Below are 15,069 nucleotides of genomic sequence, written 5' to 3'. Positions count from 1 at the left end.
AAAAAAAAAAAAAAAGTTATTTTGCCTTATGAATATCTATAAATTCTTTAGTAGGATAGTTCATAAGGTAAGAAAAATGGCTTATCAAATAATATGAAAGATGATGGGAGAAGAGGCATCTTAATGATAATGCCTACTTTTTTGACATTTAAAAACTTTTAACCCAAACTTTTTTGACTTTTTGTTTTTCAGATATGGAATGAGAGGTCATATGATAGCGATTATATAAAGGTCTGTATAACTTTAATACCTACTTTCACATTATTAGTGAATAATTCCTTATGGTTCCACACAGAAATTAGTAGGAAGTTAATAGGAAATTTGTAGTAGAAACATTATGTTTCTTATAGCACAGTTATTTGTTTTGCTAATTGCGACATGAAATTCAAACAAAATCTTAATAATGTTTGTATTCCTCGTATTAAAGCATATGAAATTTTCTGTAAGCCCTGAATTGCCTTTGTCTGAAGAGTTGTGCTGAATTTTCTTATTTTAAAATTCATTAGTTTTGGAATTATTATAAAAACAATTTTATCATTTTAGAATTTGAAAAGTTCAAGAGATGTAGCTTTTTATTTTCATTGTCTTATGCCAAAGTTTATAGCACATATTCTTGTTCTTGTTTTCTTTGGAATGCATATCAGAGTGCGTTATATAACACTCTTCTCTTGGTGATTAGCAAAGAGGTAGCAACTAACATTTGCAAATCATATTATTTTTGAGCCACCTTCCCTAAATATTTATCTCCATTTAATTATCCCAGCTTCCACTATGGGGTAATTACTATTATTGCTATTTTTCAGGAAGGGAGAAACCGAGAATAACAACTCCTTTTGTCATTGGAAATCAAATGACAGTTTTACTTTTCAGAGAGAACTATTCTCTAGTCTACTTTTCAGTTCTATTTGTCTTGTTTCATTTTTTTTCCCAAGAAATATAATTTTGTGTGTACATTTTGTTTCAGTTTTTAAACAAATCTTTTAAAATTGAGTGTTTTATGTTTTTAAGCAGATAATATTCAATAAATTTCTTTCATGTATTCATTCAGTCAGTCTGCAAGTATTTACTCAACACCTAGTTTGTCAGGCTTTGTGCACATAGTTGGAATACAAGGGTGGAATGTACTGTTTCTGCCCCCAAAGAAGTTCATATTGGGGGGTATAGAGTCAGATGTGGACAACTAACACATCAGTTATAGTTTCCCTAACAGAATGATGTACATACTGGGTTCTCAGAAGGTACACAGAGGAGATGACACCTTTGCCTTGGTTGATTAGGGATGTCTGTTAGAGGAGGTGACATGGAGTTGGAATCTTCAAGAAGCGACAGGTAGAAACTCCCCAGGTTGCTAAGGCAGGGGTGTGGCCCTTGCAAGAAAGTAAAGACTGAGAAGTAAAGGGATTTGAGGAAAAAGCAAGTCATGTAGGATGGATTAAACAAGGGGTGAAAAATAGGGGAACTGGTCCCAGTCAGTAAGCTAATGTGTTCGCTGGAGTAATGGCACATTTTAACTAATCTGTGGTTGTGTGTGGGGGGAAGAGCATAAATTTAAGAGGATCCATTGCAGCCAGAGTCAAGTAACTCAAGGACTGTTCCAGGCTGCAGGCTTTACCAGGAGAGTACTGGGGGTGTGGTTGTGGGCAGGATGGGTTTGGGAGGTGGGGCGGTGAAGTTAGTATAAGACTGAAGCACAAAGGTTATCAGTGGGAAGTCATGACTGTTGTGAGCGTAGGTCTGATGAGAGCAGCAAGAGGACAGAGCAGAAGTCCAGTGACTGCATTGTAGCATATAACCCCATAATCAGGTGGATGGTGTCACTACAGGGTCTTCATAGTGAAAAGTGATGAACTTTTTATCTACCCAAATTTGACATTTCAGAGTTTATGCTTTATTTTCTTGTGATTGTATGTATGTCTCTCTAATTGTGTTTATTTTATTTGAGGGAAGCATTACAAGTATTAGAATCTGGTGTCTTTTTTCTTTTATACTAGTGATCTGGGACTGAGGTGGTAAAAGTCTTTTGCTAACTCCAATGCATTCTGATTTCATTTACCCGATTTGAAAGACTAGTTGTTGCTCTAAGACTCGTGATCAGTGTTTTGAACAGTTCAAATTTTGTTTCCTTTTCTCCTAACCTTTAGTTTTCCCGCAGTAAAATGTCTGAGGACATAAAATCTTTTAGATTGGGTTTGCTATTTTTGTGGCATGATTTTACTGGGATCTGTGTTTTTGTTGAAATGCCTATTGTAAAGAGTTCAGTAGTGACAAAGGAATGTAGGTACTCAGATTGGATAATCCTAATGAATATACATTCCGTATAGTATCTTAAGATGACTATACGGGGAAGAATAAGGATTTGTTTTTAAGAGTAGAAATAAATGTAATACAAAAAATTTATGTGAAGATGGCAAAGGTATTTCTTCTTTAATTTTTTTCTATTTACATTATGTTTATGATTTACTCTGGTTTTCAGTAGTATTCTTAGGGTTTTTAAGTTGTGTCTGGAAAATCTGGACCAGGATCTGAAGGTAGTGGATGGTAATGGATGTGTGAGTCTCTGGACCCTCATTGAATTCAACCAAAATAACTCCTCTTTCATTTATCTTATAGGGCTTCTGTCTAAGTTTTTTTTTTTGGTTTGTTTTTTGGAAGGGAGGAGTTCCACGACAAAAACATTTGAAAATATGTTAGATTAAATTTTGCTCAAAGAATGCTGCTATTCATGACTCTGGGATGGAAACTTATTTATAAATCCCAGTTTATAGGCTTGTACATTTTGGAATGTTATTCAAATATGCCTTATAAAAAAGTAAGTAATCTTACTGGTGATTGTCTAGGAATAGAATTAGAAAATCTAGATATATCCATAGTGACAGATGCAAATTTGGCTAAGTTGCTCTTCTCCTTCTCTGTAAGAATAAAGAAGAACTTCAGGGTGATGTAATACAAGATTGATCTAACAGAGGGATAAGGATTCTCAGTCCTAAATCTTGAGAGTTGGTCTCTATTTACTATTAAGGATTTGTTTATGTTGCTTCCAGGGTGCCCAAGGACTCACCTGACCTTGTTTGAAAGGTGAGCTTGGATTACCTCACCACATTTTCTAAAATACCATAATACGCCAGTTTTAAGAAACCATTCATTATAAAGTGCAGTTGGCCCTCTACTGTATCTGTGGGTTCTGCATATGTGCATTCAACCAACCATGGATCGAAAATATTTGAAATAAAAATAACAATACAACAATAGAAATACTACAAATTAGAAAAGTACAGTATAACAACTATTTACATAGCATTTGCATTGTGTTAGGTATTATAAGGAATCTAGAGATGTGTATGGGAGGATGTGCATAGATTGTATACAGATATGCATTTTATACAAGGCACTTGAGCATCCTCAGGTTTTGGTATCCCTAGGGATTCTGGACCAGTCCTCGAGAGATACCAGGGGACAACTGTACACCGTGGATTTAATTTAATGCTCCTAAAAGAGCATATTAATTGGAAATTTCCTTAGTTCAGAAAAGTTAGAATGTGAAAAGAGAGCTTGTGAAATTCTTCATTCTTTCTTTTCTTAATTAATTAAACTGATAGTATTGAGCACCTGCTACTATATGCCAGTTTCACGTGCTTGGGGGTATGTATAGTGATGAGAGTATTTGTATCCATTCATCGAGGATTACTCAGGTATGAAATCTGATCCTCCTGATCCTGGGTAAAATGATGTCTCCTTTTCTCTACTCTTTTTTTACATACAGGCAATCCACACGTTTTGCTCTTTACCTGCTTTCCACTTTTCTAGCATACCCTGTTAGTTTTGGGGTCCTGGTGAGTGCTTGCCAACCTAAGGGTGAGGGCTCCCATCTCTTGCTTCTTTTAGAGTCCTCATGGGGCCTAGTAAGTACCTCATGGGTACTTACAGTACTAAGTACTAGAGTAGGTGCTCAATTTGTGCTTTGTTGATTTATTCTCTGTTAGAGTTTAGCTTGTCACATAACTTTTGTGGGTGGACAATCCTACAGGTAGATTTTATTTTCTGTCCTGTTTGTAAGTGTTAAAGACTTGAGGGTTAGAATGGAATATTTCTTATTTCTAGTTCTAGTATGGTACAAAATAGTAAGAACTCTACTATTTTCAATGATGGCAGAATATTTTATAATGGAAAATACTTTAAATAAAATGATAGGTTAAAGCATTTTACCAAATGTTACATTTATATGATCCGTATTTTATTATTGTATCTGCATAGGAAAATTCCTGGAAGAAAGTGTACCTAAATAATAGTGGTTATTTCTGCATAGTACTGTTTGAATATTTTTATTGTTGCTCCAACTCACCTCCCCTGTCCCCCTAAATTTCTGCAGTTAAACATAATGTTAAAGTCAGATGTAAAATCTCTCTAAAACATTTTTATCCCCTTTTTTTTTTTTTCCTCTTTTTACATTCCCATTAAGTGGAAGTAGGTTGTCTTAATGATAATGCTTTTATTTTCCACAGGAGGCATATTTTTATAGAGAGGTAGTATTGAAACTATTGTCCAGAATGCTGATTTTTGTAGATGCTTTAGCTATGTTGCTTGTAATTCAACAGCTAAAAACTCATTTGTAACCTTAGTTTCTGTGTTTTATTTGTCTCACCAAAAGGTGTTAAGAAAAATGCTGAACTATCAAGGTCTTCAGCAAGTGAAAATCATAGCGAGTGATAATCTCTGGCAGCCTATTTCTGCTGCTATGCTACTTGACTCTGAACTCTTGAAGGTGGTTGATGTTATAGGGTAAGGAATATTTTATTTTGAAAACTAGCAGTTTCTTATTGCTTCCTCTGGGTGTTGACTATGCCTTTGTTTTTGCCTTCTGCTCTCCATTTGATTACATTCTCAGAAGGTAGCTCTCTTGTATTTGTTTTACTAAAGCATCTATAGCTGATAGTTCATTCCTTTCTCTTTGAAATGTATGAGTATCTTGGGATCTTTCTATGACAATGAAATGTATTGGTAACTTTTAAAAAAATGTGTTGATGTTTGGATAATCTAAACAAAGCCCTGTTTAATTAAGGGGCAGAGGTGGTATTTAATTTTAGAAGTTATAAAGGTGGTGTTGTGAAATTAGTTCTGCACTCCCAGGTTTCCTGTGGCTGGGAGTTTATGTGTGAACACTTGTGTAAATGGTTCGGTATGACCACTGACTTATAACTTTTGTCATGTCTCCTTAGTAGTATAGCTTTGACCCTATTCCTTATTCCGTTTCTGCCTTTAAGCCCTCTGGCCTTGACCTCTTCGGATTGTAGCATTATTATTATTTTTTTATGACTGAGTATATTGCTACCAAGCCAAACTGACATTTCCTTTCTGTGCTACCCTATTGTCCTTTTTAATTGAATGATTTATACTATGCATGTACTAATACAAAATCTTTGCTATGTGATTTTGTTTGTTTGTTTAAGGTGTCTCTTTTGTTATTTAGCAAGGTTTATTTTTGGTTCTGTTGATCACACTTATACTGATTTATACCTTTGTATCAGTGATTCTCAGCTGGGGGTAATTTTGTCTCCCAAGGGATATTTGGCAATGTTTGGAGATATTTTTAATTGTCACGCTAGGAAGGGAGGTGCTACTGACGTCTGATGGGTGGAGGCCAGGAATACTTCTAAACATCCTCTAGAATACAGGGTAGCTTCCCCATAACAAAAAGTTATTCAGCCTAGAGTGTCAAAAGTGCTGAAATTGAAAAACTGCTTCACTAAAACTCTTAGTTTCCTTTTCATTTAGATATTGTCTGTTGGTTTACTACAAGCAATACTAAAATTATTTGAACTTATTCTTCCTCCTGTTCTCTTTCCTGCCATGGAATTTTAATTACCAGAATTATCTTAGTGTTAATCTTTGTACTCTTACATGAGCTTAAGCTTCTACCATCTTGATTTATGAGCTACAAGTTATAAACTTGTACTCGCAGGGAATCTGCAAACTTAGCTTACCTTTTACCTCTTTTCCCCCTTTTGTTGTTTAGTGTCAGCTGCATTAGTTGTACATTAGCAGAGCATGTAATATTTATATACTATTTAATTACTTTCTTTTAATCTCTCTCTACCATTAAACATATTCAATGTTCACCTTCAAGTCTTTTGCTGAAGTTTGTCCCTCAGTTTCTTGGGTGTTAGAAGGTGGTTATATTAGGTTAAGCAAACTATATCATTAAATTTAATTTTTTAATTTCCTTTTGCTAATTAAATTGAATTAATTTTTTTAAAAATTATTTTTATTGTTGAGGTAGAAACCTTTTGGTTTTTAAAATGTGGTTACTAGACAATTTAAAATTACATGTGTGATTCACATTGTATTTCTACTGGGCAAATCTGGTTTAAACTGTTACAGTGTTGTGCTTGATCTCAGTGAATTCATTGGTTTTGGCATTGACTCCCAACTGCAAGCCTGTGAAGTTTCATGAGTCACTCTTTGATGCTGCCACTTAGGGTAGGGTCTGTTCCTTTGAGGGTAAGTACCTTCTGGTTGCCTTTTACTTCTACAGTTTCCACATACATTCTGCTTATTTTGCCCAGTCCTGATGCTGTGGGCTCTTGGGGATTCCCTGACACCTAGTTTTGATGAAGATATTGTCTGAAGGTTTTTCCTTTCCCTCATTTGGTTAGTCTGTTTGGTTTTGGGAGCAATTCTGGGGAGTTTCAGAAACTGGGCTCTGTCGTAATCCATTCTGTTCAGAAATTCTAATTTTCTTTTAATATAGATATTTTGCTCTGTTAGGATAAACAAAGTTGTTTTACTTTCAGTGATCTTAATTTTATTTGTCATTCGAAGTTTGGAAAAATGATGCTGTGAAATGGTAGAGGTTTTAACTGATTATATACTTTAAAAATTATATTATTAAAGAGTCTACATTTTGTTGAAATAGCAGTAGATCTGGACTTTGGGAGAAACACAGATTTTAGTATCAGTTTGCCCTTCTTTGCTTAGATCATTCAATGAATCATTCAGGTTTTGGATAAAATAACTGTTTATTTTGGGGCTCTGTCCTGTGCATTGAAGGATGTTTAGAAGCATTTCTGGCCTCTATTTACTAGATGCCAGTAGCATATCTCCCCTGCCTCAGGTGGGACAATTGAGAAAAATGTCTCCAGATATTGCTAAACATCTCTTTTAGGGGGAAAACATCACCCAAGATGAGAACCACCGCTGATCTTATGTAGTAACTTTTAATTTTCCCAAGGTAGTTTATTCTTTTTATTCGAGAAAGAATCATCTGTGGGTTTTTTGTTTTTTATTTTGCCTGGGAGTAAATGCTGAGTTGTCTTTCTGTCTGCTAGGAGTGGGAGCAGGGGAGAGGGTATTACTTTATTTTATAGACTCAGTCTTATTTTTGGCTGCCTCCTTACTCCTTCCTTCCTACTGAGCCATGCTCTCTAGCTTCCCCTGGGATGTCTGAATCCTGTTTTCACCTCATTCTCCTCTTGGACTGTTCTAGGCTGTGGCCTCCTCTGCTGCCTTCATCCATTAACATACTTCTATTCATTTTATGGTTTCCAGAAATAAATTGAAATTTCTTATCCCTGATGATCTTCCTTCCCATTCTGTGTGCTGTTGTAGGTTGATCTCCTCTTGTTCTCTTTGTTTTCATTTTAAGGGCATCTTGAGATAGAGGATGGGAAGTAAATGATTATATTCAGTCTGTCATCTACTTGGAAGATGCCCAATTGTTTTAAAAATAGAAATTCTTGGAGAGGACTTGTATTTTCATTCACTGAACAAAAATAGATAAGTGCCACAGTCTGACTTTTCCCATTTGTTCTCACTGTTTCTTTTCCAGGTCTCATTATCCTGGTACCCACACAGTAAAGGATGCAAAGTTGACTGGGAAGAAGCTTTGGGCTTCTGAAGATTTTAGCACTTTAAATAATGACGTGGGTGCAGGCTGCTGGGGTCGCATATTGAATCAGAATTATATCAATGGCTATATGACTTCGTAAGTTATTAAAAACCTTTTAGGGTTTTTATTATGAAGATTTTAAAAAGCACAATAGGTAGAAAAAAGTACAATGGACTTTCATATTTTTACAATCTAGATTCAATGATTATAAACACTTTGTCCTACTGCCTTCATCTATACATATATCTCATCAGTATCTAATCTATAACCATCTATTTTTCTACATTCGAATATAGTCTATATTAAATTGTCAGGTTTATTGAGGTATAATTTATATATATAGTAAAATTCATGCAGTTCTACGATTTTTGTAAAGCTACAGACATTTTTAATAAACGATTATAAAATAAATTACTTTATGTCATGACACTTCACCCCAAAATATTTTAGCATGAGACTTCAAAACATAAGGATATTCTCCTACGTGATCACAATATCATTTTCATACAATAGACCATTTCTAAATTTTCTAAGCGCTGGATGCTTAGCGCACTTGGGAGAGTGTGGTGCTGATAATGCCAACTCCAAGGGTTCAGATCCCCATACCTGACAGCCACAGAAAAACAACATACAGAATTAAGACTAGCAAAAGCTATTCAGAATTTCATTGCCAGCCAATATTGTCACATAATAGAAAATGATATGCCACAACATTCATCGCATGGTTTAATAAAATTAAATTTAGAAAAATGAATTTTCTAATACCCAGTCTATATTCCGATTTTTCCATTTGTCCCCTGAATATCATTTCTAACTTTTTTTTTTTTAAAGGGAAGATCTAGTCAAGCACCATGCATTGCATTTATTTATTTATTTTTTGGTGGTTGGCCAGTACGGGGATCTGAACCTTGGGGTTTTAAGGCTATGCTCTAATCAGCTCTAACATGGGCCAGCTGCCATGTATCACATTTAGAAGTTACACACCTGAAGTCTTTTTAAAATCTGGAATAGTTTCCTTCTTTTTGAAAAGACTATGCCAGTTTTCTTGTGGACTATCCACCTCCCAGTCTGCTTGATTGATTCTTCATAGTATCACTTAACTTTTGTTAACTGTTTACAGAACAGAGGTTCAGAAGAGAGAATACAACTCGTTTTATTTCTAAGGGAAGCATTTCTTAAATGTTTTGAAAACACTTTGTAATTAGATTCAAATTAGCTTTCTAAAACGATGATAAATAGAACAAAAGCAAACCAATATGTATACTTTTCTGATGTTAATGCAAGTTGAGATATATACCAGGGTACTTCAAAAAGTTTGTGGAAAAGTAGAATTGAAAGGTAATATAAATATTTCTACAGACTTTTTGAGGTAGTCTCGTATATTGCATTTGTTTTTTTCTCTTTTTGAAAGAAAAGAAGCTTATCATGGATGGTTAGGTTTTAATAAATTAATTTGGTATTAAGAGTAATGTATGTTTATGGCAGAGAATTTAGAAACTGAAGATAAGTAGAAAGAAGGAAATAAAATCACCCATAACCTTACCATCCAGAAATAATCATCCTTAAAAATTTCAGTGTATGTCCTCCTATTTATATTTACATTTTTAATACAAAATTGAGACCACACTACATAATCTATTTAGTAAGCTGGTTTTCATTTAACATGGCATTGTGAACTTTTTCTTATATTTAGATATATTTCTACTTCATCATTTTTAATGCCTATGTATATTCTGTTACATAAAGCAGTACTTCTGAAACTTGCCTTATCTTGAGAAGCATCTGAGATGCTTTTTAAATTGGTTCCTTGGCAGTCGCCCCAAACTTACTGAATCAGAACTTACAGGGAGGGCTTCTGGGACTATGTTGGTCCAGTTAGTATCCTAGGTGATTCTCATGCCACACAAGTTTGTGAAACAGTGATGTAGAAAATATGTTATACCTCACTGACATTTCTCTCTTCCTAGAAATGGAAGTTGTTTCTATTTTTAATTAATAGCTTTGTACAAACTGAAATGAACAATTTGTATATGATTATCTTTGTACACATCTATGATTAGTTCCTTAGGGTATGTTCTTACAAATGGAATGTCTGGGTCAGAAGTATATAGGTTTTGAAGGCTTTTGTACATATTTTACAAAATGCCTTCTAAAAAGTTTTTCTCAATTTATGCTTCCTTCACTAGCCAGAGAGGATACCAGGCATCTTGCAAAGTGTGGGCAAAATGATGAGAACTCTTACAATGTTCATTGGTAGTAAGGTTTTTTTGAAAATTGGGGTTATCATTTCTATTTTGTGTTGACAGAATTAGAAGGCTTTAATTTGCTAAGAATGCCAGTCTGTCTTTTTATGATGCATTAGGACTTAATAAGAAAAAAAAAATTGTATGGGTAAGCTCTGTTTTTTTTTTTTTAAGCTGTGAGGAACCCAAAGTATAGCAGTATTAGGTTGGGGATCTTTTGCCTTTGGATTTTCTGAGAACCACAGAGTCACTCTCTTAGGGTTCAGCACCTGCTGTGGACTATTAGGGCCTGATAGTCTGAAAGAATGGGCCAAAAAGCAGACCAGCAGATCCAATTAGTACTTGCATATGAAGCAAAATAATAGCAATACTACATTCCAGACCATGTTCTATACTCCTCCTGTGCATTAGTGCATTTAATCCTCACAACAGTCGCATGAACTAGGTACAATTATTATCCTCATTCTACAGATGAGGAAACAGATCCAGGGAGTCTGACTTTAAGAGTTCTCAATTTTAAAACTTTGGAGCAGTTCAGAGCCAAGTTCATAAAATTATGTCATGAAACTGGGGCATTAAGAAGGCTGACTGTCGAAAGGAAAGCAGGTATGGATAAAGCCTTTATTTGTATTGGACTCTAATTTGCAACATGTCTGGCTGGTACTGGTAGGAATATGATTTATCTCCTGGCTATACCATTGTTCAATAAAAAATTGTACACTGCATCTACATTGTATTTTTTTTTATTATGTGATTAACCATTAAAAATATTTAGATGCATCCAACACTGGATTTTTCAGAACGTGAGTGAACTTAGGCAACTTATATTTTCTTGTGTTGGGTGGTCATTTTATGATCACTTACATATATTTATATAACTGTGATAAGATCTTTTTACTTCAGGCTTTTAGACATCTACATTTTTATCACAAATTATCTTTGTGTTTCTCTTTTATCAAACAAATCTTTTAGCACAATCGCTTGGAATTTGGTAGCTAGTTATTATGAACAGTTGCCTTATGGGCGATGCGGCTTGATGACTGCCCAGGAGCCATGGAGTGGACACTATGTAGTAGACTCTCCACTCTGGATATCAGGTATGGTTCAGATTCCATCTCTCCCTAAATTCCTCTCTAAGAGACATAGCAGAAAACAGAAGAGATTGTACAAAGTGTGTGTGTGCATGTGTTGAGTGTATGTCTCTATTTTAAGCAAGATTTGCCACAGTGTTTTTTAAGAATATTTTGGGCAACTAGATTACTTTCTGTATTCCAATTTTGATTTTTGATTATTTTAAGTCCAGGATCTTAGAAAAGAGTGGGGGAGGGGGAGAAGGAAAAGAGGACAGGAAGAGGAAAAGGAAGAGTTATCTCATGATGAAGCACAAATAGGTAAACATCTAAGTGTATGATTACAAATTATGATAATTGCTAATGAAATGCTGTATTTGTAAAGGTTTGTTCCAACTCAGAGTATCTAAAAGTCTTGAAATTAGTCTTGGGATGGTTACAATACAATGCAATTGATAAAAATCAAGATATCATGCTGTATATAAATTATATTAACTTTGAAAATTTATATGTTTAGAGTAACTGTGTTTTTATCATTTGTATATTACAATATAAATAATGGTTATAATTGAATGGGAAATATAGTTAAATTTATTTTCCTTTTATGCTTTTGCAAATAATCATTTTATTTTATCTTAAAAAAAGAACATTTATTTTTGAAGTCTAAAAATACCTTTCATTATATCAAAATACATTTTTGAATAATTACAAATGTAAAATTAAAAATTAAAAGTAAAAATAAAAGTTAGTCTTGGGGACATTTTACTCTTTTATATTAGTAAAGTTTTGTTGGCTAGAATAGTGTGCTAACAAAATCAAAGGTGAACAAATATTAAATTATTAACAAATTTTGTATTTATTAAATCATTAAATGAATAAGTAAATGTAAAAGTTATATGAAATATCATGGCTTTAGATTGTTCCCTAAATTTACTGATGTGTGTTGTTAAAAGGTAATTTTCAGAAAAAGGTATAATCATGACTCTCATATAGTTAGAAAATGAGCACATGCTGAAAATTTTATATTACTCATATGATATGAGGGCACTTAGTTTTTCAAACAAATTTACTTCCATAACATATATATTGATTGCTCACCTTCAAAGCTGGTCCTGAAAATGTGCTGAGCAATATTGCCTGTCCCACCCCTGACATTCACAAAATTAGAAGAGTGCATTAGTTCATCTAGATAGTGTGACCAAAAATTTCAACATTTGAAGATTAACCAACAAAGATTTACAAGTCCAACTTAATTTTTCCATTTTTTTTTTTTTTTTTTTACTGACCGGAAACGGGATCACAACCCCCGGTGCCGCCCCCGTACTGGGGACCGGCAACGGGATCGCAACCCTCGGTGTTGCGCCCGCACCGCGCTCAGCCAGTGAGCGGGAACCGGTCTCCACATGGGATCCGAACCCTCGGCGGGAGCGCCGCCGCGCTCCCAAGCAGTGCACTCTCCAGTGCGCCACCGGGCCGGCCCTTAATTTTTCCATATTTTTGAATGAATAATTTAAGGAGTTAACGTAATGCATATTTAGTTTCTGAAATGCATTGTTTACTTTTTTAACCTCTTTTTTTTTGTAGTAGTTTTAGGATAGGTTAAAAACAGATGAAGTTTGGGAGAGGATAATTTTATTTTGCTCTTGGAAAAAGAAGACTAATCAATATTCTTCAACTGACAGGTTTATGTTTACTCATCATTTCAAGAATCTTCCTGCAATTATACCATTTACCTAGATTAATTATTTAAAAGTTGAAACATGAGGTTGGCAGGTATTTTGCTCCAAAATAGGAAACAGCTTGTTAGACTCAGTCAGATTCAAATCAGTAGACAGCTTTTTTTCCTTTTTTTTTTTTAAGAGACTCTATTATCACCATTTTTATCTTATTTGGGTCTTTCTCTGCTTTTTTGTAGCTCATACCACTCAGTTTACTCAACCAGGTTGGTATTACCTGAAGACAGTTGGCCATTTAGAGAAAGGAGGAAGCTACGTAGCTCTGACTGATGGCTTAGGTAACCTTACCATCATCATTGAAACTATGGTAATTTTTTTGTTGTTGCTGTTGGATTAACTCACTTCTTTAGTATTGGAAAAATACCGTAATACAAAACTGAATACCTTTTTTTTTTTTTTAAACACATATATACATACACAGATGCCAAGATCATATAGCTTTAAAACTCAGTGGTTTATAGAATAGCTCTCATCTTTTCTCTATTTTATGCTTTTGGCAATGGGACAAATTAAGGTTACCTGTTTACCAATATTTGTGGAGAAGACCTTTAAGACCTTCCCTTGCCCTGATATGTAAAGTTATGGAAGCTGTGGTTTTTTCCTTTCTCAGTCTCAGATAGTTGCTTTTGAGGGAACCTTTGAGTCTGTTGAGAGCAAGGATCTTAAAGTTCAAGTGACTGAGGAGCTGGAGTGGGAAGGGAAAAGGTCTGGCAGGGATAGAGGGATGCAGGAGGTAGGGGCTTGAAGGAAGCAATATGAAGGACTCAGGGAACTGAATGGAAGATTGAAGGTGGCAAAAGAAGGAAGGAGGAGCAGAAGCTGATGGAAAGAAGTGGCTTCCTAAAGAGACCAGTGAAGTTCCAACAAGAAAGAGGTGGACAGAGTTGGTAGAGTGTAGAGTCAGCAGGGGTTTGAGAAGCGGGGTTTCAGTTGACTGAGAAGTCCCAGGGAAGAAACAGGACCGAACAGAGAACAGAGAGGCCTTCAAGGAATATGTATAGCTCCTGTCTGGCTCTGAATGTCAGCCTGCAATTTGGCAAACTCCTGACTATAGAGGTCTTAAAAAAAAGTAAAAGTCCTTTCACATATCTTATTATCAGATTTCAGCCAGGAGAAACAGTAAATTTTTCTGGCTGTATTGAACTCCATTTTTATAACCGGAAGTGCTTATCAAATGACTTAGAACCGAAACCAATAAGGCTTATATGACTTCTCATGGATGAAAGAGGAGGCCTCAAAAGAAGGTGTAAAAAGATGCGCCTTCCCAAGATTCAGATCACTGCCAAGGGTAGCCAAAAGAAAGACACAGATAACACCTCCCCACCCCCACCCCGAGAGGTGGTGACAGTCGACATGTTAGCTGCAAATGGGGTATAACCCACATTTTTGTCCAGCCATGTTCTTGTGGCCCCCAACCTGAAAGTGGCTGCCTGCACATGCAAAACTGAAAACACACATGCCCCCCGACAGACTGAATGTCAGACCAAGTTCTCGTTTTGTCACAAAACGAGACAAAGAGGAGAGCCATAGCTGTCCCTGGGAGGGAAAGCATTCATAACTAATGGGTACCCAAAACCAAGTTAACAGAAGAGTTACGAACCAAACAAGTGTTTTTCTCCTGCTAATCTGAAATTGGAAAGAAAGGGACAAGGATACATTTTTACCTTTCTTGACCAGCTACTCTGACAAAGATCTGGGAGAGCAGGACTTGGAAAGAATTCTTACCTTTCTGCTAGCTTTTTGTCAGTTGTCTCAGGATTGCATGTGCAGGCTCCAGAGCAAGTGGGCATCTCATCCTCTTCACCAGAAACTGTCTTCAGAAACAAGGATGTTCTTTTCCTCTGGGTATAGGGAGGGCAACTCTCGAATGAGGGTCTTATGATGTGCTTCACGGGAGAAAGGCAGAAGGTCAGAAAGTGACTTTCCTGGGCCGGCCCCGTGGTGCACTCAGGAGAGTGCAGCGCTGGAAGTGCAGCGGCGCTCCCGCTGCGGGTTCGGATCCTATATAGGACTGGCCAGTGCGCTCACTGGCTGAGCGTGGTGCGGACGACACAAAGCCAAGGGTTGTGATCCCCTTACCGGTCACAAAAAAAAAAAAAAAAAAAAAAAAAAAAAAAAGGAATTTTCCTTCTTTTTTT

At 35.6% G+C, this 15,069-nt stretch overlaps 1 protein-coding gene across 1 annotated transcript in view; it reads left to right on the top strand.

Annotated features, from left to right (window-relative positions):
* The window catches only part of GALC (galactosylceramidase), a 67,196-nt gene that overhangs the window by 24,432 nt on the left and 27,695 nt on the right, over positions 1-15,069 (top strand). Inside the window, exons 6-10 of the mRNA XM_008581211.1 lie at positions 193-231; positions 4,646-4,776; positions 7,823-7,978; positions 11,098-11,222; positions 13,111-13,238. Coding sequence (XP_008579433.1) covers positions 193-231; positions 4,646-4,776; positions 7,823-7,978; positions 11,098-11,222; positions 13,111-13,238 — 579 coding nt within the window. The remainder of the gene's footprint in view (positions 1-192; positions 232-4,645; positions 4,777-7,822; positions 7,979-11,097; positions 11,223-13,110; positions 13,239-15,069) is intronic.

Source organism: Galeopterus variegatus, unplaced genomic scaffold (genome assembly GCF_000696425.1).
Source record: "Galeopterus variegatus unplaced genomic scaffold, G_variegatus-3.0.2 Scaffold2295, whole genome shotgun sequence".
Taxonomy (NCBI): domain Eukaryota; kingdom Metazoa; phylum Chordata; class Mammalia; order Dermoptera; family Cynocephalidae; genus Galeopterus; species Galeopterus variegatus.
Note: the sequence above shows the minus strand (reverse complement) of the source record. Positions and strands in the feature narration are given on the sequence as shown.